This window comes from Acipenser ruthenus, chromosome 23 (assembly GCF_902713425.1).
Source record: "Acipenser ruthenus chromosome 23, fAciRut3.2 maternal haplotype, whole genome shotgun sequence".
Taxonomy (NCBI): Eukaryota; Metazoa; Chordata; class Actinopteri; order Acipenseriformes; family Acipenseridae; genus Acipenser; species Acipenser ruthenus.
In genome coordinates this window covers 173327-193781 of record NC_081211.1, presented here as the reverse complement: position 1 = coordinate 193781, position 20455 = coordinate 173327, and the positions used below count along the sequence as shown (strand labels likewise).

The window sequence follows — 20455 nt, the reverse complement described above, 5'->3', positions numbered from 1 at the left end:
TATCACACGGCCACTCTCACAAGCTGCACACGCGGCTGGTAAGCACTCACTGTAATACTAAGGCTTGTGTGGAGGTATACAGTGTTCATGTTGGATTATATAGACACACCTTAGTTTCATTTATTAAATGTGTTTTATAGCTTCTGAGTATTATAAACAAGGATATTTTTTGGTAGCACTTTAGGGATCCGATATAAGTGATTATAAACAATCTATAAATATGTTATTAATTATGCTATTAATAATTCTAGAATATGATTACAAATAATAAGACTAGTATTATAAACTTCTGCCATTGTTTTTGCTATTCTTTATAATTGCTTATATATAACTGATCCCTAATCTAAAGTGTTACATGTGTTGACTGCAATGCCATTTTAATGTTAATAAGTAGTTATAAGGTTTGTTATAAATGTCTTAGTTGCATGTTCTTATCACACTGCTATAACAATGTTATAGCATGTCATTACTATCCATCATCTAGTATTGCTTATAACATCTTCATAGATGCAATAGGAACTCTGTAATGCAATTATTGTCAAGCCCATTTTATAGTCATATCACATATTTTTATTTTAGAAAAACAACACTTGACAAACACGGTTTATCTTATTCTTAGTCTTTAATCCATCTCCTGTTTTGTGAACAGAGATAATTTCACATCAGCAAGAAACAAACCAGAGGGGCTTACAAAGTACCATTTTAAAGTCAAGGTGCCTCGCGCCGCTCGCTAGAGTCCAGGTGCTGGATAAATGGAGTATATACTCAACAAAGGGTATCCTCGCTCGGGATTTGTTCACCAAAACATATTTTTTTTACTTTTTATTTCTGCAGTATGAAGATAGAAAATTGAACACAAGTCGAATCAGCAATGCTTTGGGGCTGTGCACCCTCTTAAGGATTTACAAGACAGAGATGTCACGGCGATTAAATCCTGAGTGTGGATCCTCTCTGTTGCACTTAACGGCGAGCCCCTTGCTGCTGGAGCTGCTGGAGGCTGCCTGCCTGGGAGTCTGCCTGCAGAGGCACTGCCCGGACGCCCTCCACAGCCCTCGGAGCTGGGTTCGGAAGTGCTGCAGAGAGAAGCAGTAGATGAGTGGGTCGATGCAGCTGTTCACGCTCAGCAGGGCCGTGCTCACTCTGTGCACCACGTCCACCAGGGATGGAGGGGCGCAGCTGAAAACCGACGTCTTTCTGAACACCCAGGCGATCAATGTCACGTGGTAGGGGGCCACGCAGACCACGAAAACCAGCAGCATGCCCAGGACAATGGACCTGGCCAGCCGCCGGTGTGGCCCGCGGAAGGGGGCCCTGGGGGCTCCTGGGGCTGCGAGTGTGCGGAGGATGGAGAGGTAGCTGCCCAGGACCGTGAGGAAGGAGGACAGGAAGAAGAGGCAGGCCAGGAAGGCGTAGGTCCGGTCCTGGGAGACCATCTCGAAGCACGTGATGACCCCGCGGTCCGTCTCGAAGGTCTGATCCGCGGAGAGGGAGGGGATGGAGCAGCAGAGCCAGAAGGCCCAGACGCAGAGGCTGGTCCAGCCAGCCCCTCTCTTGGTCACCAGGAACAGCTGGCCCCGACTCGCGGTGACTGTGAGGAATCGGTTGACGCTGATGAGGGTCATGAAGGTGATGGCGCTGTAGGTGGACAGGTAGTAGAGAGACCCGGCCAGCCTGCAGCCCAGCTCTGTGAAGACCCAGTGGCCGCGGTTGAAGTAGTAGTGGATCCACAGGGGCAGCGTCAGGTTGAAGGCCACGTCCGCCATGATCAGGTTGACCAGGTAGGTCTTCATGGCTCTGTTCATGCGCGTCCCTCGGCTGCAGAACACCAACAGCGCCGTCAGGTTGCCCGGCAACCCCAGGAGGAACACGGCGGTGTAGACCAGCGGGAGGAGCAGGAACTCCGCGGGGTGGCTCACCTGACAGGGCCCCCTGCTCGGCTGCGTCACCACGATGGAGCCCAATTCCACGAGAGCGCTGTCGTTCATTTCTGACAGACACACAGGAGGAAAGACAAGGAAAGGGGGTCAGAGAAAAGAGAAAAAGGCTGATTGTGTTTAATACACAGCGCCACCAAACAGAGACTGTGTTCTGAACAGCTATCGTGTCTCATCCGTAATTAAAAAAAACTGCTCAATAGTAGTACATTGAGAAATACTGTATTGTCCTCGTTAGAAATTCATTATAAACTCATTGTCCTCGTTAGAACCTTGTTATAAAGTCATTGTCCTCATTAGAACCTTGTTATAAAGTCATTGTCCTCATTAGAACCTTGTTATAAAGTCATTGTCCTCATTAGAACCTTGTTATAAAGTCATTGTCCTCATTAGAACCGTGTTATAAAGTCATTGTCCTCATTAGAACCTTGTTATAAAGTCATTGTCCTCGTTAGAACCTTGTTATAAAGTCATTGTGCTCATTATAACCTCGCTATAAAGTCATCTTAGGGATTATTTTAAACACCTTGGTTCAACATCCTTAAAGCACCATGTTGCTGTGCATCCAGTATTTATAATGAACTGTCTAATACCATATAGAAACACTACAAGGCACTGAATAAATTCAATGAGAAACAGTCTGTCTGCAAGTCTTTGTTGCAGACATTGATTAGTAAATTTAAATCACAAACGTTTTTAACTGTTTTTATTTTGGTTTTTGAAGCTCAAAGTACCTAACCTATTTTATATCTGCTAGTTCATATTTTGTAAAAAGTCAAGTCAAAAATGCATCTGGAAATGATGTTAGAAATAATATAGGATAGAAGACAGGTAAACCATGATAAAGCTCCACACAGTGTGAGAACCTGTACCCGAGACAGTTATAAGAAACGCACAATGTGTCCTTGAAACGCAGCTGCAATAATAATGGTGCTTCTTGTTTTATAAAATACATCATTTTAAAACACAGTACAATGTATCCTCCTGAGAAGAAAAAAAATAACTACATACCAATTACTGCTTGCTGATAATTTGGGAATCAAAGTTAAATAAACATAGGCTAGCACGCACAGTGCCCGTTTAAAGATGTGATTAATGAGATTTAGACTCTTTCTACCCTTGCACAAGTTCCCCACAGTAAAGTGTAATAAGCATAGTAAAGCATAGGTAAGCACTGTAGAACAGCGAGGTGTGGGACAGGGTATGCTTACCGGCTCACTGCTGGCTGCTCGTCTGACTTGGAGCGCTGCTCTCTGATCCCCTGCTCTGTCCTGCAGCTTGACAGGGTGCTGAGAGAGTGGAAGTGAGTGTGAGAGTGTAGCAGTTCTTCATTTTCACACTCCTCTGACACTACAGAGGATGTGGGCTGCTAATGTTTCAGCTTTAATCCTTTTCTGATACAATCGTGTGCTTACATATATCATGCAAACAGATTGACATATTAAGTGCATTGCAACTATGTAGAACAGCACTGGCATGTAAGTGCGCGTGTATTTGCTGAGTAACTACAGTGTAAATCCACAGTCATTACAGACACTTCATGGAAAGGGTCCTTGAATTTTAGCTTGGGTCAGCCTGGGGAAGCTGGGTACTTTCTTTCTTGAGGTCAAATGCGTGTGGAGCTGCAGTTTGCCAGGAATAATAATAATAATAATAATAATAATAATAATAATAATAATAATCTGTACGATTCACAAGTGGTTTCTGTTTCAGTAAAACGAGATTGAGGGGAATCACAGCCCTGAGCGGCTCTGGGTTCGTGCCGAGTTCTTCAGATGGTATTACTCTGGGTTTGTGCCGAGTTCTTCAGATGGTTGTAGCTTTCTCCTGACAGTAAACTAGCTGCTCATTTCAAAATGTAAAATAGCCTGCTACATCATTTCGTTTCATTAAAAACAAAAGTCTTTAAATAGCTTCCGAGACTGACTTATTAAAAAAAACAGAACTGCATTGTAAGGTTATAAGATGTATATAGATTGCATATAAACTTTCAACGAAAAAAAGTGTTACCTTGCCACCTGCATCACCTTAATGTTAAATATCTTACCTGCTTTAATCCTGCTTCTGAGGAGTGATTTCTGCTTAGAGCCTTCGAATTAAGGAGCGAGGGAGAGACAGAAGAGAGGGAGCAGGGGAGTGTGTGAAATGTGCATGGGGATGGTGTTCTCTCTCTCTCTCTCACACTTCTCCCTGGCCACCGCAGGGTTAACCACACTGAAAGAATGACACGTTGAAATTTTTAACTTTTTTCTTCTAGTTTTTAGTGATTTGAGGTTTCATTCAGAAAACAAACCCTCCCACCCCCGGATCCTGTTTTGTGTCACAGCATTGAAAGTCTAGAGATTTCAGACCACATATTATTGAGACTCCTAACTGTCTAGCGCTCTTTACCTGTTGTTTCTTTCCAACTTACTGTCTAAATGTGTTCTCTAAGGCGCTGGAACTAGGGGTGCAGCAGCACCCCCCTTGGCTTTGTATGGCTTCCATCATATACAGGGGTTACAGTTTTGTTCAATGGCTTTCAGCACCCCCACTTTAAAAACTGTGCCAGTGCCCCTCCTCTCAGGGCTTCACTCTTACTGTCTCACTAACTTGAAGTCCTCATTTCATTCTTCTTGTCGAACTTCATTTCTTTCTGTCTGTCAGAGTTACATTATTTCTAAGTTTTGAACTTACTAACTTAAACTGCTGTTTTCAGTGTCGTTTCCTGTGTCTCTACGTGGTCAGGATGTGCATCTTATCTTTTCTTTAGTCCTCACGTGAGCTGTTTCGTTTGCATTCCTTGCGTCCTGGGCCTCTTCAAGTTAAATGCAAGGTGTTAACACATATCATGTGTGGTTGACACCTTTATTATATTCGATGTGTCGAATGAAATCTCTTTTTCCACTGTTCTCATTATAGACGCCGTTTCTGTCTTGAGTGTAATATCCTGCAACAGTCATAAAAGTCTTCGTTTTAAACAGTTCTTTCAAATGACCCTTTACAGGGTATAGTTCCTACACTTTCAATGTGTGCATTACCCGCTTCTCTGTAGGAGCGTCGTTCACTGGCAGGGGCTCCCTTCTGAGAATCTGTGCACTGGGAGGATGTTTTTTATATAGTGTATGAATAATTCATTCAAGTACTAGCTGGCATTTTACAACACCGTTAAGCAGCTCTCTCGCTGGCTCAGTTAATAGAGCACTGGACTCTGCTTCGCAGGGTAGTTGGTTCAGGTCCCACATGAGATGTTTGTGTTAATCCCTAATTTTCCAAATTATTGTTTCATTTACCATATAGACCTATAAGGTTTGGCTTCCATTTCAAATCACAAATGAAATGTTGAATCAGTGTGTCTCCCCAGGTCCACATCACACAATGTAATAATGTGTTTCGTGCAGCAGGAGAGCCAGCTGGCTGCTTGCTCTGCTGGTAGAGCATGGGACTCTGATGCCCAGGTTAGTGGCTTCAAACCCCATGTTAGGAGCCTGTGCTTTCAATTCATTTTCAAAGACTTGGCCTTTTTGTAAAATCAAGTCTAAGGGGTTGGTGGTCTTAAGCTTAAAAATAATATGAAGAGGCTGATATAAGATCTTCTCTGCAATGCTAACCTCACACAAGAAGACAGGTGGTGCAGTGGGCTAGTTCACTAGCATGCTGTGCTGCTCCTCCTCGGAGTACCGGGTTCGAATCCAGGTGAGTTCTTTGTTTTCAAATACTTTGTTAATTTCTCATATAGACAATGAATTGTATACTTTCCTATATAGAGCATGATAAAGCAAGCGGTGAGGTGGCACAGGAGGCTGATTCACTCGCATGCTGTGCTGTGCTCCTTGGAGTACCGGGTTCAAATCCTGCAAATTTCTTGCTTTATTTTCAAAAAACGGGTTCATTGACCTCATAGCCAGCGTGCAGCAGAGCTTTCCTGTGGGAGCTTGTGGCGCAGTGGGTTACACCCACGGCCTCCTCTCCCTGAAGACGACGGTTCAAATCCTGGTCCCGGAGGTGAGTTCCTGAAGGTAAGTAATGATGTTGGTTGTGTTTCCACAGGAGGAGGAGGAGAAGAAGAAGACCTGCCCTGTGGAGGGAGGAGGAGAAGAAGATGGAGAGAAGGTAGGAGAGGATCGAATGGGGGGGGTCTGGCCCCCCCCGCCTGGGAGGAGAATGTCAGGTGGCAGTGTTGCTGCCTGCGACAAGTGGAACTTTTGCTCTGAAAGTCTTTTTGTAAAAGTCACTTACTTAAAAAAACTAATAACATTGTATCAGTGACCTTAAATAACTTACTATCAAGTCACTGATATAATGTAAGTTTTTTTTAAAGCTATTTAGTAAGTAAGTAAGTAAGTAACTTTTACAAAAAGACTTTCAGAGCAAAAGTTCCACTTGTCGCAGGCAGCAACACTGCCACCTGACATTCTCCTCCCAGGCGGGGGGGGCCAGACCCCCCCCATTCGATCCTCTCCTACCTTCTCTCCATCTTCTTCTCCTCCTCCCTCCACAGGGCAGGTCTTCTTCTTCTCCTCCTCCTGTGGAAACACAACCAACATCATTACTTACCTTCAGGAACTCACCTCCGGGACCAGGATTTGAACCGTCGTCTTCAGGGAGAGGAGGCCGTGGGTGTAACCCACTGCGCCACAAGCTCCCACAGGAAAGCTCTGCTGCACGCTGGCTATGAGGTCAATGAACCCGTTTTTTGAAAATAAAGCAAGAAATTTGCAGGATTTGAACTCGGTACTCCAAGGAGCACAGCATGCGAGTGAATCAGCCCCCTGTGCCACCTCACCGCTTGCTTTATCATGCTCTATATAGGAAAGTATACAATTCATTGTCTATATGAGAAATTAACAAAGTATTTGAAAACAAAGAACTCACCTGGATTCGAACCCGGTACTCCGGGGAGGAGCAGCACAGCATGCTCGTGAACTAGCCCACTGCACCACCTCTCTTTTTGCGACAGCCTAGCAGTCTAACCTTGTATAAGAGATGAGCTTCCCTTTTCAGAGCTCACATTGCTGGAGTTCAGAATCCAGGATCTTACTGCAGAGTTTCATGCCACTGAAGAGAGGAGGGATTATGAAACACAAACCCACTCTGCTTTACCAAACACAAACCCACTCTGCTTTACCAAACACAAACCCACTCTGCTTTGAAGAAGACCTTCTTTTAAGATTCTAATGCTGCCACCTAACGGCCTTTTGCTGTAACTGCGAGTGACGGTCCTGTCTGATCCTCATAAAATATATCAAGCATTGTTTAGTGTGTGAACGGAGCTGCATCGGTCTAAAACAGAAACAGATTCAGCCTACAGTACATTGGAAGAGGAGTCTGTAGAAATACCCACGGTGCACAAGTCATACTGTCAACACAGTGTTTAATTAGAAAGAAGTAGACAAGCTCACAATCATTTGTAGTGATACACAGACACGTACAGAGTCTGCCCATTAGGAGTCCCTATTCTCATCCCCCACACCCAAGCAGAGACGGAGAGACGGACAGACAGAAAGTCCTTTTAGGTCCCTTGCTAAATTCTCCTTCTATATTCTTGCTTCAGCAGTACAGTATAACAATGGCACTGTTTAAAAATGTATTATATTAATAACAATTAATAATAATTAATCAAAGTGATACAAATCGTATTAAATTATTTTCTTATTATTCCAGTTTCTTCCTTCAAGTTTCGACAATCGGTCATCAAAGCCATGATTTTGTGGAGGCTGCCTCCCTACATTCTGATTGGCTGCGAGGAGGGTGGGAGGGGCCTGTGTTATGACTCCGCCCCTTTGCTGAAGCCAGTTGGATTCTGGGATTGCCAGCGCCACAGGTCCTCACCTGGGAACAGGACAGAGAGTTCAGAAACAAACAAACAAAACAAACAAACCAAGATTATAAAATACGCAACATGTGTTAATCCAGCTCCTCACCTGCTGTGTGTGAACTCAGGTACTGATACAGGTGTGTGCTATGCAGGTGAGGTCAGGTACTGATACAGGTGTGTGCTATGCAGGTGAGGTCAGGTACTGATACAGGTGTGTGCTATGCAGGTGAGGTCAGGTATTGATAAAGGTGTGTGCTATGCAGGTGAGGTCAGGTACTGATACAGGTATGTGCAGGTGAGGTCAGGTATAGAGTAAGGTTTGTAATGTCAGGTGTTCTCAGTATCAGCCCCGGCACTCACACATCTTGTCGAGTCCGAAGCTGGCTCTCCAGCCCAGCTCCTTCTCAGCTAGGCTGGGGTCCGCGTAGCAGGAGGCGATATCCCCCTCCCTGCGGGGAGCGATCTGGTACGGGATCTGCAGGGGAGAGAGGACAGGGGTTAGCAGGGCACAGAGCAGACACAGAGACACACACACAGAAACACAGAAACACAGAGAGATGGAGAGCACGGCTGAGCAAGGCACACACAGGGAGACACACAGAAACACAGAGAGATGGAGAGCACGGCCGAGCAAGGCACACACAGGGAGACACACAGAAACACAGAGAGATGGAGAGCACGGCCGAGCAAGGCACACACAGGGAGACACAAAGAAACACAGAGAGATGGAGAGCACGGCCGAGCAAGGCACACACAGGGAGACACAAAGAAACACAGAGAGATGGAGAGCACGGCCGAGCAAGGCACACACAGGGAGACACACAGAAACACAGAGAGATGGAGAGCACGGCCGAGCAAGGCACACACAGGGAGACACACAGAAACACAGAGAGGCGGAGAGCACGGCCGAGCAAGGCACACACAGGGAGACACACAGACTCACCTCCTTCCCTGAAGCCTTCTCCATGGCCTTCACCATCTCCAGCACCGAGTAGCCAGTGCCTGTGCCCAGGTTATACACCTGCAGCGAGGGAGAGGGGAGAGGACAGAGCATCGTCAAGGGTGCTGTGCCATACCAGCCACTACCCACCCCACCTCCCGAGAGGTCAGAGTGGTTTTGCCACCAGTGGGCTTACTGGCCACTCCGACCTTGAGAGGGTGTAAGAGCAGCTTGCACAAAGCATCCTACAGTATTAGATTTTTTTTGTAACATAGCATTTGAGAACATTTCAAATGCAGACAGAAGCGTGCTCGTTCTGGTCTGGTCCATCCACTACCTTGCAGCCACACTTTTCTTCCAGCTTCTTCACAGCAGCGATGTGGCCCTTCGCCAAGTCGACCACATGGATATAATCCCTCACTCCTGCAGAGAGAGAGAGAGAGGGGAGAGACGTATGTCATCAATCTCGTTCCTTAACAAAACACACAATGTAAAGATCTGTCAGATGCATCGCAGAACAAACGAGTTGGCTTGTGCCGTTAGCAGGGTTAGCAGAACCCTACCTGTCCCATCGGGGGTGCCGTAGTCCTTCCCAAACACACTGAGGTGCTTCCTGCGTCCGATAGCCACCTGCGGGAGAGAGAGGAAAGGGAAGAGGTTACTTCATCACTCTTGCTGTTCCTCTTATGAGTTGCCCCCCTCCCCTCTCCCTGGCTGGGTACCTGTGCTACGAAGGGCAGCAGGTTGTTGGGAATGCCCTGGGGGTCCTCTCCGATCTGCCCGGACTGGTGTGCTCCGATCGGGTTGAAATAGCGCAGGAGGACCGCGTTCCAGCCCTGGAGGAGAAACACAGCACTGAGCAAACACGACAGACTCTCCCATCTCCCCTCTCTCCACTCCCCCATCTCCCATCTCTCCACTCCACCATCTCCCATCTCTCCAGACTCCACTCTCCCATCTCCCCTCTCTCCAGACTCCACTCTCCCATCTCCCCTCTCTCCACTCCCCCATCTCCCCTCTCTCCACACTCCACTCCCCCATCTCCCATCTCTCCACACTCCACTCCACCATCTCCCATCTCTCCAAACTCCACTCTCCCATCTCCCCTCTCTCCAGACTCCACTCTCCCATCTCCCCTCTCTCCACTCCCCCATCTCCCCTCTCTCCACACTCCACTCCCCCATCTCTCCACTCCCCCATCTCCCATCTCTCCACTCCACCATCTCCCATCTCTCCACACTCCACTCCCCCATCTCTCCACTCCACCATCTCCCATCTCTCCACTCCACCATCTCCCCTCTCTCCACTCCTCCATCTCCCCTCTCTCCAGACTCCACTCTCCCATCTCCCCTCTCTCCACTCTACCATCTCCCATCTCTCCACACTCCACTCCGCCATCTCTCCACTCTACCATCTCCCCTCTCTCCAGACTCCACTCTCCCCATCCCCTCTCCAGACTCCACTCTCCCCATCTCCTCTCTCCAGACTCCACTCCCCCATCTCCTCTCTCCAGACTCCACTCCCCCATCCCCCATATCCCATCTCCCCTCTCCCCTCTCCAGACTCCACTCTCCCCATCTCCTCTCTCCAGACTCCACTCCCCCATCCCCCATCCCCCATCTCCCCTCTCCCATCTCCCCTCTCCTCTCTCCTCTCTACAGACTCCCCTCTCCCCTCTCCCCTCTCTCCAGACTCCACTCCCCCATCTCCACTCTCCCCTTTCTCCAGACTCCACTCCCCCGTCTCTCTCCACTGTCCCCCCCCTCTCTCTCGTCACCTTCTCTGCCCTGCACTGGTCCTGTATCATCTCCTCGATGAAGTACTTGGTTTTCCCGTAGGGGTTGGTGCAGCCCCCCGCAGGGTGGTCTTCGTCGATGGGCAGGCGCTGGGGGTCTCCGTACACCGTGGCGGAGCTGCTGAACACGATGTTGAGCACGCCGTGAGCATGCATGGCCTGCGGGACACGGGACGACACGCAGTCAACACGCAGCGAGCACAGTACGCAGGAGCAATGCAAGTGTATGTAATGCAGAGCTAGATAACCCTTAGATAACCCGGGGAACCCCAGACTGACCTCCAGCAGGTTGATGGTTCCAGTCAGGTTGACCCGGTAGTATTTCAGAGGCTTCTGGACTGACTCTCCCACAGCCTTCAAACCAGCAAAGTGCATGACTGCTGAGAACTGGTGCTGAGAGAGAGAGGGGGAGAGAGAGGGAGAGTGAGAGAGGGGAGAGACAGACACAGCCAGGTACAGAAATGCTAAGGCCATCAAGACACACTGACATGGACTTCAGACAGACAAAGACTGGCAGGCAGACGGGCAGAGAAGCTGACAGACGGACAGACGGACAGACAGACAGACAGACAGGCAGACACACAGAGCTCCCTCTCTCTCTCTCTCACCTCCTTGAAGATGGCGTCGAGCCCGGCCCGGTCCAGCAGGTCCAGCTCCCTGAACTCGATCCGGGTGTGAAGGATCCGCTCTATCCGACACAGGCTCTCCGGGGAACCACCCTCTCCTCGAGAGAGACAGAGAGAGTCAGCACCCTAATCATCCATCACTCGCCCCCCTCTCCGAGAGACAGAGAGGCGTCATTTTATAACTTCTTTGATTGCATGAGGGTTAAATAAAATATCAAAATTGTTGGGTTGTTTTTTTGGTTTGTTTTTTAATTGTGTCTCAATCCGAAAATTCTTGGTGATGCAAAACTTTTGGCCACAGGGGTGCAGGGTGTAGGGGTGCAGTGTAGGGGTGCAGAGTTTAGGGGTGCAGAGTTTAGGGGTGCAGAGTTTAGGGGTGCAGGGTGTAGGGTGCAGAGTTTAGGGGTGCAGTGTTTAGGGGTGTAGGGTGTATGGTGCAGAGTATAGGGGTGCAGGTGCAGGGTTGCAGGGTGTAGGGTGTAGGGTGCAGGGTATAGGGTGCAGGGTGTAGGGTGCAGAGTTTAGGGGTGCAGTGTTTAGGGGTGTAGGGTGTAGGGGTGTAGGGTGTATGGTGCAGAGTATAGGGGTGCAGAGTTTAGGGGTGCAGGGTGTGCCGCTCTCACCTCGGATGGCGTTGCTGAAGTTATCGATCACCACGGGCGTGTATCCAGCCTGGATCAGCTCCACCACACAGTGGCTGCCGATGTAACCCCCTCCCCCTGTCACCAGAACCTTCTGCGCCATGCTGCCCTGGGGGAGCACGCGGGGAGGCATTCATTAACACAGCGTGCTTCTATCAGCTCCACACAGCTTCCATACACACACACACACGTCATCCGAGGCAGTCTGGAGGCGACAGGGACCTGACAGCAAAGCTGAGCTGCTCACACTGACTCCATACGCATGTTGCTAAGACATTGCAGACCTACGCCCTGTGTCCTGTGTCCTGTGCAGGGGGGGGACAGATCTGTGCGCAGGATCATATTAACGTGACTGGCATGCCTTCTCGCTGTGGGATTCAGAGCGCTGAAACGGACCCTGTCTGCACTGGTTTGGAAGCGATGGCAGCTCTGTGCAGTGTGTGATCACAGCAGCAGGGCACTGCCACACGCACGCACGCACGCACGCAGGCAGGCACGCACGCACACTCCCCTTGGCTTGAGGATATTCTACAAACAGGAAATCGTCTGCAGCTCCTATGTCGCGTTGCACAGACAGAACACAGCGCCATTCAAACAGTCCATACAATGACTGCCTTATACTAAACTAGCAGCACACACACACACACACACACACACACACAATATATACAGCGTGGCTGGTTTATATACACCACTGCAGGGCACGAGAAGGCTAACGTTGTCTTTACTTAAACTTTAATGATTGTGTTTATCTTTGTATTAATTTGTTGGGGTCCTAACTGTCCTAAAGGCAGGGGGTACAGCTCGATATGATCCGACGCTAGTGACACTAGAGGTACACGCGTACAGTATCTACCGTGCTCTTACTATCCGGACGGTGAACAATACATTCAAACCGGAATGATCGGATACGTAACCAGCACGTCACAATCACTACCAAGTGCTTAGCTTGAAATCTGAACAAAAAAACACACAGTACGTAACCCTTAAGCAGACAGCCTTTGGGGAACAGTGTCTTTACTTTGGTGAAACCCTTCCCTGCCGCACGCTGTATAACATGAGCAGCACCGTGATGTATTTAGGTCTAATGCATGAATGCAGTTCCGGGTACGAATCTAAATCAGGGCTGATCGGCTGACACTGCACTGTTCTGCAGACCCCACTGAAGTGATCTTCGTTTATATTAAATTATTGTCTGCAACACCGCTTTAGTGCTCTTACAAATACACCTCCTCCTGCTTTTAAACTGCCTCTAAACGTACCTGTTTAGTTAGCCCTTGCTGTGCTGTGCTCGCTCCCGTGCAGCTGCCTCTCTCTGCCTTCGTGTCAGTTCGTGTGGAGCCGGCGCTTCGGATGGACTCGCAGTTATTATTCCAGTACGTGGACGGGTAGGGGTGCCCCTGCGCCTTTAAGAAACTCGGCTTTCCTGTTCCGTGGACACGTGGAAGGGGAGTGGAATCCCGGCTCTGGTGACGTGATCGCTGGCTCCAGCTCCCTGTGACGTTGCTCTTGCTGTTATTTCCATAGCAACTGCGCCCATGGCGACGCGTCGGCCCGTCGGGTTCAGCGCAGGTCTTGTGATCGCAAGTTTTTTAAACCTGTAATTCGCGAGTGTTTTTATACAGGGAAATGCTGCTGTGTTTATATACGATTACAATGCGTTCCTGTACCGTGCCAAAACATCAACACATCCTGTTATTGCATATGTAAAACGCTTTTAACAACGGTGTAAATGTAACAGGCTGCAAGACATGGCGTGAAAACATCAAGCAATTAATAAGGAAGAGTAATCGATGAACTGAAAGCCACGCCGTTTCTCAATGGCGCCCCTTCTCCATGGAGTGTTTCTCGTGATTGCTGAGTATCCTGTTTCATCCCGATTCTCCTCGCACAGAGAGAGCTGATGATTATGGAATTCTCTCTAAAACAGATACACAATTTCTACAACTGTAATTAAACTAAAGCGTCGGTTTTGAACCGTGACATAACGTTTTGAAGTGAAACATGCACAGCTGACCCACGTTAAAGAAACACGTTTCACGAATATAAACCTTTATGAATCCACCAAAACATTTTAAAAAAAACCAACAATCACTTTAGGGTATAGTTAGTTTGCATATATTTTACTGTCAGTGAAATACTGGAGGTTTGGTTGGTGAATTCATTTTAGAAAGAGCAACTACACAAGACGGTGATGCATGCAGGCAGGCTGTATGGATTGCACACTGCAGATTCCAGGTGGGACCGGCTGCAGCCCCAGTTTGATACTGGGAACGAGATGAGATTGAATTTCACAGACTGGCTTTCACAGTACAGCTGGAAATATGGTTTTACAATTCAAGAGTCTTAAACACATATCAAAGTAAATAGATAGATTTGTATTATTATTATTATTATTTTATTTAGGATTTAAGAGATACAAATTAACAAATACAAACTCAAACCAGGCGAGTATTCGGACACAGGAGGACAGCACACTGCAGACAGGGTTGAATAGTTCAATACAAGCACATTTAACTTGGGATTGAGAATTCAAACCATTGCTGCCTCTGAATTTCCTTCACGTGTTTTATTCCCATTCATAACTATCAAAACACTCAACAGAGCTGAATTCAGAAACACTAAAAGAAACTTCATAAATTCAACGACAAACGTTTCCACTAGAAGTCTTTCTCAGCGTCTTCAGTGTAAATTCAATGACTAACGTTTCTACTAGAAGTCTTTCTCAGAGTCTTCAGTGTAAATTCAATGACTAACGTTTCCACTAGAAGTCTTTCTCAGTGTCTTTAGTCAAAGACTACCTGCACGTCTCTTGTTTTTGTATAAGACATTGAGAAAGGCTTCTAGTGGAGCCGTTTGTCACTGAAGTGAAGTTGCTTTTAATATGCCTCAATGCTGAACTCCCTCACAGCTTGCAGGAGGCCTGAGCCACTTTGGAGCTGGTTTTGCGGTTGAGAGCGCGGCAGATAAAGACTCCAGCATCCATCAGCTTCTGCAGGTCCACCCCCTGAGAGAGACAGAGAGAGAGGGTGAATCATTATTATCATCACTATCATTATTATTATGATTCAGTCTGCTGTGGTGATCGGTCTGCCTGGCAGGTGAGAAACAGCAGGGATGGAAACGAGACTCCAATTGCACAGCAGTTTGATGCATTCCTGGTTTTCCTACAAGTTTAATAAGACACACACTTGAGTTTGTTACTTATACACACTGTGGCTAATCAAGCTCGTAGTAACACCATGAATGCATGAAACTGCTGTGCAACAGGAGTCTCACTTCCAACACTGATCAGTGTCTGCTGTTTGCCCAGTACTGGTAGTGGCTTGCTTGCCCCCCTGCCTCCCCCTCCCCCTGCCCCGTGGCTCACCGTGTGGATGCCCAGCCCGTGCAGCATGTACACCACGTCCTCTGTGGCCACGTTCCCCGAGGCTCCCTGAGCATAGGGACAGCCGCCCAGCCCAGCCACGGACGAGTCCACAACACTCACACCCATCTGGAGCGGGACAGGAGAGAGGGGGGGGTTAGAGAGTGCACACACACACTCAGACACGTCTGAAAAAAGAGAGACCACTTGGAGAGACCACACACACACAGACACACTGATACACACACTGGCACAGACAGACACAGTGATACACACACACACACAGACACACTGATACACACACTGGCACAGACAGACACAGTGATACACACACACACACACAGACACACTGATACACACACTGGCACAGACAGACACAGTGATACACACACACACACACACAGACTCACTGATACACACACTGGCACAGACAGACACAGTGATACACACACACACACACAGACACACTGATACACACACTGGCACAGACAGACACAGTGATACACACACACACACACAGACACACTGATACACACACTGGCACAGACAGACACAGTGATACACACACACACAGACACACACAGACACACTGATACACACACTGGCACAGACAGACACAGTGATACACACACACACAGACACACTGATACACACACACACTGGCACAGACAGACACAGTGATACACACACACACACACACACACTGATACACACACTGGCACAGACAGACACAGTGATACACACACACACACACACACTGATACACACACTGGCACAGACAGACACAGTGATACACACACACACACTGATACACACACTGGCACAGACAGACACAGTGATACACACACACAGACACACTGATACACACACTGGCACAGACAGACACAGTGATACACACACACAGACACACTGATACACACACTGGCACAGACAGACACAGTGATACACACACACAGTGACACAGTGATACACACACACACACACACACACACACACACTGATACACACACTGGCACAGACAGACACAGTGATACACACACACACACTGATACACACACTGGCACAGACAGACACAGTGATACACACACACAGACACACTGATACACACACTGGCACAGACAGACACAGTGATACACACACACAGACACACTGATACACACACTGGCACAGACAGACACAGTGATACACACACACAGTGACACAGTGATACACACACTGGCACAGACAGACACAGTGATACACACACACAGACACACTGATACACACACTGGCACAGACAGACACAGTGATACACACACACAGACACACTGATACACACACTGGCACAGACAGACACAGTGATACACACACACAGTGACACAGTGATACACACACACACACACACACACACACACACTGATACACACACACACACACTCTGTCGCACTCGCTCCCCCTGGCAGTGTACCTGCAGTGCTACGAGGATGTTGGCGAGCGCTTGCCCGTAGGTGTCATGGCAGTGCACGGCGATGGCGCTGATCGGCACCTCGCGGCTCACGGCCGTCAGCATCTCCTGCATGCCCCGCGGCGTGCCCACACCAATCGTATCACCCAGCGAGATCTCGTAGCAGCCCATGGAGTACAGCCGCTTCGCCACCTGGGGGCAGCAGAGAGGGAGGGGCAGAGACAGAGCGGGAGGGGCGGGGCCAGAGAGGTAGGGGCGGAGACAGAGAGGGAGGGGCGGAGACAGAGGGGGAGGGGCGGAGACAGAGGGGGAGGGGCGGGGCCAGAGAGGGAGAGGGATCAATCAACCATTATATAAATCAAGGTACAACTAAGACCCTTTAGGTGTTTTGTTTTGTTTTTCTGGTTTTCTCCTGTGTCTCGCTTTCCTTCTGTTATTTTATCCTACATGGACATCGTTACAAAACACGACTCACCTGGGCGACCTTCTCTGGAGAGACCTTCCCCTCGTAGGGGCAGCCGAGCACACAGGACACGTAGCTGAGAGGAGAGAGGAAGAGTTAAACGGTCTGGAGAGCAAACAATACATTCATCCTAACAGCGAACCACGCCCCCCCCCCCCTCACCCCCTCACACCTTCCACCATCTCCGCACCCCCACCAGTGCACGCTCTCCTGTAGCCCTCTCTCGCCCCGCTCTCACCCCCTCACTGGCACGCTCTGCTCCTTGGCAGCCCGGGTCACCTCCTCAAACCTCTGCAGGCTCTCCTCCACGCTGCAGTTGATGTTCTTCTTGCTGAAGAGCTCCGAGACCGCCCCGAAGATGGCCACCTCCCGCGCCCCTGCCCGGACCGCGGCCTGGAACCCCTGCAGGTTGGGGGTCAGCACGGGGTAGCTGGCATCGGGGCGCCTCCGAATCCCACGCATCACCTCCACCTGGTCCGCCATCTGAGGGGCTCAGAACAGAGGCAATGAAATAATGCACTGTCTGCACGCTGCATTGGGATCGGATCGGGCTCCCTGCGGTCCTCTGAATGGAATATGACATGCAGCTGGGATGGCAGCGAGACTCCCCTTGCACTTTCACTCCAGTCCTGGTTTTATTATGTTTAATAAGACTCACCTGAGCTTGTTACCGGCACACACTGAGGCTAATCAAGCTGCTAGTAAAACCTGGACTGGGTGAAACTGCTATGCAGTCTTATTCCCATCCCTGTGCTGCAGCACTGAAGGCAGCACAACTGCAAACAGTTTCTGCAATAAAGCAACGAGGCGGCCTTGGAGCTGACTCGACCTGTGCAAAGCATTTTCTTGTTTTCAACTAAAAAATCTTTTTATTCTCATTGAAATTGCTTCATTTTTAGAATGGACTTTGTCTCACTGCTTCATCCTTTATAATGGGAGTTTCTCTCATTGGACCCCCAACCCCCACCGCACCCCACTGCATACCTGAGGGACCCACTTGGGCGACACAAAGCTTGTGGCTTCGATGACAGGAAGACCCGCCTCCGACAGCATGTCAATCAACTGGATCTTCACCTCAGCTGGGACAAGAGTCTGAGAGGGGAGAGCAGAGAGGAGGGGAGAGGCATAAACAGATACACACACACACACAGTCTCTCTCTCTCTCTCACACACACACACACACACACAGCGCTCCCTTGCGGTACCTTCTCGTTCTGCAGCCCATCGCGGGGCCCCACTTCCACAATCTTCACCCGAGCCGGGAGCCGCTTCAAAGGGGTTGAAACGCCGGACTGTGCGGGAGAGACACACGAAGCAGGAGATCAGTGTTTCTGTCAACCAAAAACCTGCTTACCCTCAACAGAATGAGCAGAACTCGCACCCCGATGCACTCACTGTTCGCTTTTATTTTCTTCATTAAGGAGAGACAGGACAACAAGAACCAGAACTGAAAACGAATGCCTCGGCGATTGCTGTACCGCGCTGTCTGCAACACAAGTCCATATATCGCACACTGGTATTTAGTTTAATTTGCAATGGGACACGGTCGCGCTGGAGACAGTATTAAGGAATTGGAATTGGAATTGAAAATAAGTAATCGACCGCTACCCTGCAGGAGACTCTGTTTTGGCAGGGTCAGTATTTGTCAGAACAGCGGTTCGTGTTTGTGACCCGTGGTGCTAACGGTCTGCAGGTAAGGGATCCCTGATAAAAACAAACTCGCGGATTCCTGCGATGTTATAAATGTATAGCAGGGGGGCGCTGTGCAGCACACTGGCTATTGAAATAAAAAACTAAACCAAAAATAAACAAGCAAAAATAAATACACAGGCGGTTTATTGATTTCCATCTCTCTTCCTGGTTGCTTATCAGACACGTACACCCGCTAGGTAACATCAATACGTTTTTTGCATATATATATATTATTAATTTCTTAGCAGACGCCCTTATCCAGGGCGACTTACAATTGTTACAAGATATCACATTATTTTTACATACAATTCCCCATTTATACAGTTGGGTTTTTACTGGAGCAATCTTGGTAAAGTACCTTGCTCAGCAGTGTCCCCCACTGGGGATTGAACCCACGACCCTCCGGTCAAGAGTCCAGAGCCCTAACCGCTACTCCACACTGCTGCACTGTATACACACAATCGATTATCAATCCTAACCCCTCCTATTGTATTTAGTAATGGATGTACTATTTCTGTATATATGTGAACTTTCTCTACGGCACTTTCCACAGTCGATTATAGTCCACGGCAATCACGACACGGCCTCTGATGTCAGGTGATTACAATACTGTGTATCCGCAGGCGAGCGGAGCGACTTACAGCTCCGGGTGGGGTCGCGGCGGCGCTCAGTCCCCGGGTTTGAAGCGCCCAACACGGATACACCGCTCTGCAAACCCGCATCGCCGTGGCCATCTTTACCAGGGTCAGTCCACCAGACCCGCCTCCAAGTACGTCATCGAGCAACTCCCCCATCTCCTGTTGGAGAGCCGGTCTGACTGGCAGCGGACTGACCAATCAGAACCCAGCTCCAACAGCCAAACAAACACCGACAGGAGGAGGATGTGGACGGGGCTTTAAGCTTTATTTAAAGGCACAGAAACGGGTTTTTTTTTTATTAGTTTTGGATCAATAAAACGACTAGTATTAAATAAATAAATAATAATAATAACAATACAGTAACACACCAAAACAGGTAATACGTTATGCACGTAGCCGTTTCAATTTAGCATAGCGGCTGAAACACATGTATAAATGTAATCGCTTGAGTGTAATTATTATTATTATTATTATTATTTTTTAATATATGGAAGTGTTTCCGCGTTATGGAGTAACTGTACTGTTTGTAGTTCACAGTGCGAGTTTTGGCGTTGGCATTTTATTTAAAAAAACAACACAAATATGAGGTTTTGCGTGTAAATGAATGTAGCACTCGTCTCAACCACTAGATAATGTCCATTTATTTAAAAAATAACATCATCTCGCAAAGAAACAATGCTTGTATTAGCTACACTAGGAAAGCCAATCTGCTATAGTTCATGCTGAGTGCCTATTTTATTACGGCCAACCCTTTTAAATAATAACTGCATATTATTATTATTATTATTATTATTATTATTATTATTATTATTAAAGCACTGTATTCACACACTATAATTATACTGTCTGTATACAAAGTACCGACACTGGACTCAATTAAATAAAACCTCTTTCAACTTACCTGCGTGCAAACTGCTCCCATTTTCCACAGCGCATTATGTCCTAACGGTCGTCGACATACAGTTACGCGGTTAAATTAAGTATATATAAATATACATTGAAATGTTTATTTAAATAAATACATGCAACTTTCTGCCATGGAACAGACGCGTCTTGAAGCCGAACACAGGAGAGGCCAGGATAAAAACGCGGCACTGGATTCCGCTTGGACTGAACCG

At 48.1% G+C, this 20455-nt stretch overlaps 3 protein-coding genes across 5 annotated transcripts; all 3 read right to left on the bottom strand.

Annotated features, from left to right (window-relative positions):
• Nucleotides 1-735: 735 nt before the first annotated feature.
• On the bottom strand, nt 736-3498 carry LOC117412846 (platelet-activating factor receptor-like). Its single transcript, XM_058997321.1, has 2 exons — nt 3146-3498; nt 736-1987 (listed from the first exon to the last, which is right to left on the bottom strand). Exon 2 carries the CDS (start codon nt 1983-1985, stop codon nt 903-905), a length of 1083 nt encoding a protein of 360 aa, XP_058853304.1. The 5' UTR covers nt 1986-1987; nt 3146-3498; the 3' UTR covers nt 736-902.
• Nucleotides 3499-7270: 3772 nt separating this feature from the next.
• On the bottom strand, nt 7271-13169 carry LOC117413354 (UDP-glucose 4-epimerase-like). Of its 2 annotated transcripts, none has more exons than XM_034022428.3 (11): nt 12996-13169; nt 11716-11842; nt 11075-11187; nt 10746-10859; nt 10449-10625; nt 9394-9507; nt 9235-9301; nt 9009-9094; nt 8675-8752; nt 8092-8206; nt 7271-7745 (listed from the first exon to the last, which is right to left on the bottom strand). In XM_034022428.3, exons 2-11 carry the CDS (start codon nt 11834-11836, stop codon nt 7681-7683), a joined length of 1050 nt encoding a protein of 349 aa, XP_033878319.1. In that variant the 5' UTR covers nt 11837-11842; nt 12996-13169; the 3' UTR covers nt 7271-7680. The 2 variants fall into 2 exon arrangements, with proteins under 2 accessions (XP_033878319.1, XP_033878318.1); XM_034022427.3 differs by having other exon boundaries at nt 11075-11190; nt 12996-13168.
• A 939-nt stretch (nt 13170-14108) lies between these two features.
• Nucleotides 14109-20412, bottom strand: LOC117413892 (hydroxymethylglutaryl-CoA lyase, mitochondrial-like). Of its 2 annotated transcripts, none has more exons than XM_034906146.2 (8): nt 20239-20412; nt 18213-18299; nt 17992-18099; nt 17246-17490; nt 17020-17083; nt 16548-16736; nt 15104-15229; nt 14109-14740 (listed from the first exon to the last, which is right to left on the bottom strand). In XM_034906146.2, exons 1-8 carry the CDS (start codon nt 20257-20259, stop codon nt 14639-14641), a joined length of 942 nt encoding a protein of 313 aa, XP_034762037.2. In that variant the 5' UTR covers nt 20260-20412; the 3' UTR covers nt 14109-14638. The 2 variants fall into 2 exon arrangements, with proteins under 2 accessions (XP_034762037.2, XP_034762036.2); XM_034906145.2 differs by lacking the exon at nt 20239-20412 and adding an exon at nt 19341-19543.
• Nucleotides 20413-20455: the final 43 nt, after the last annotated feature.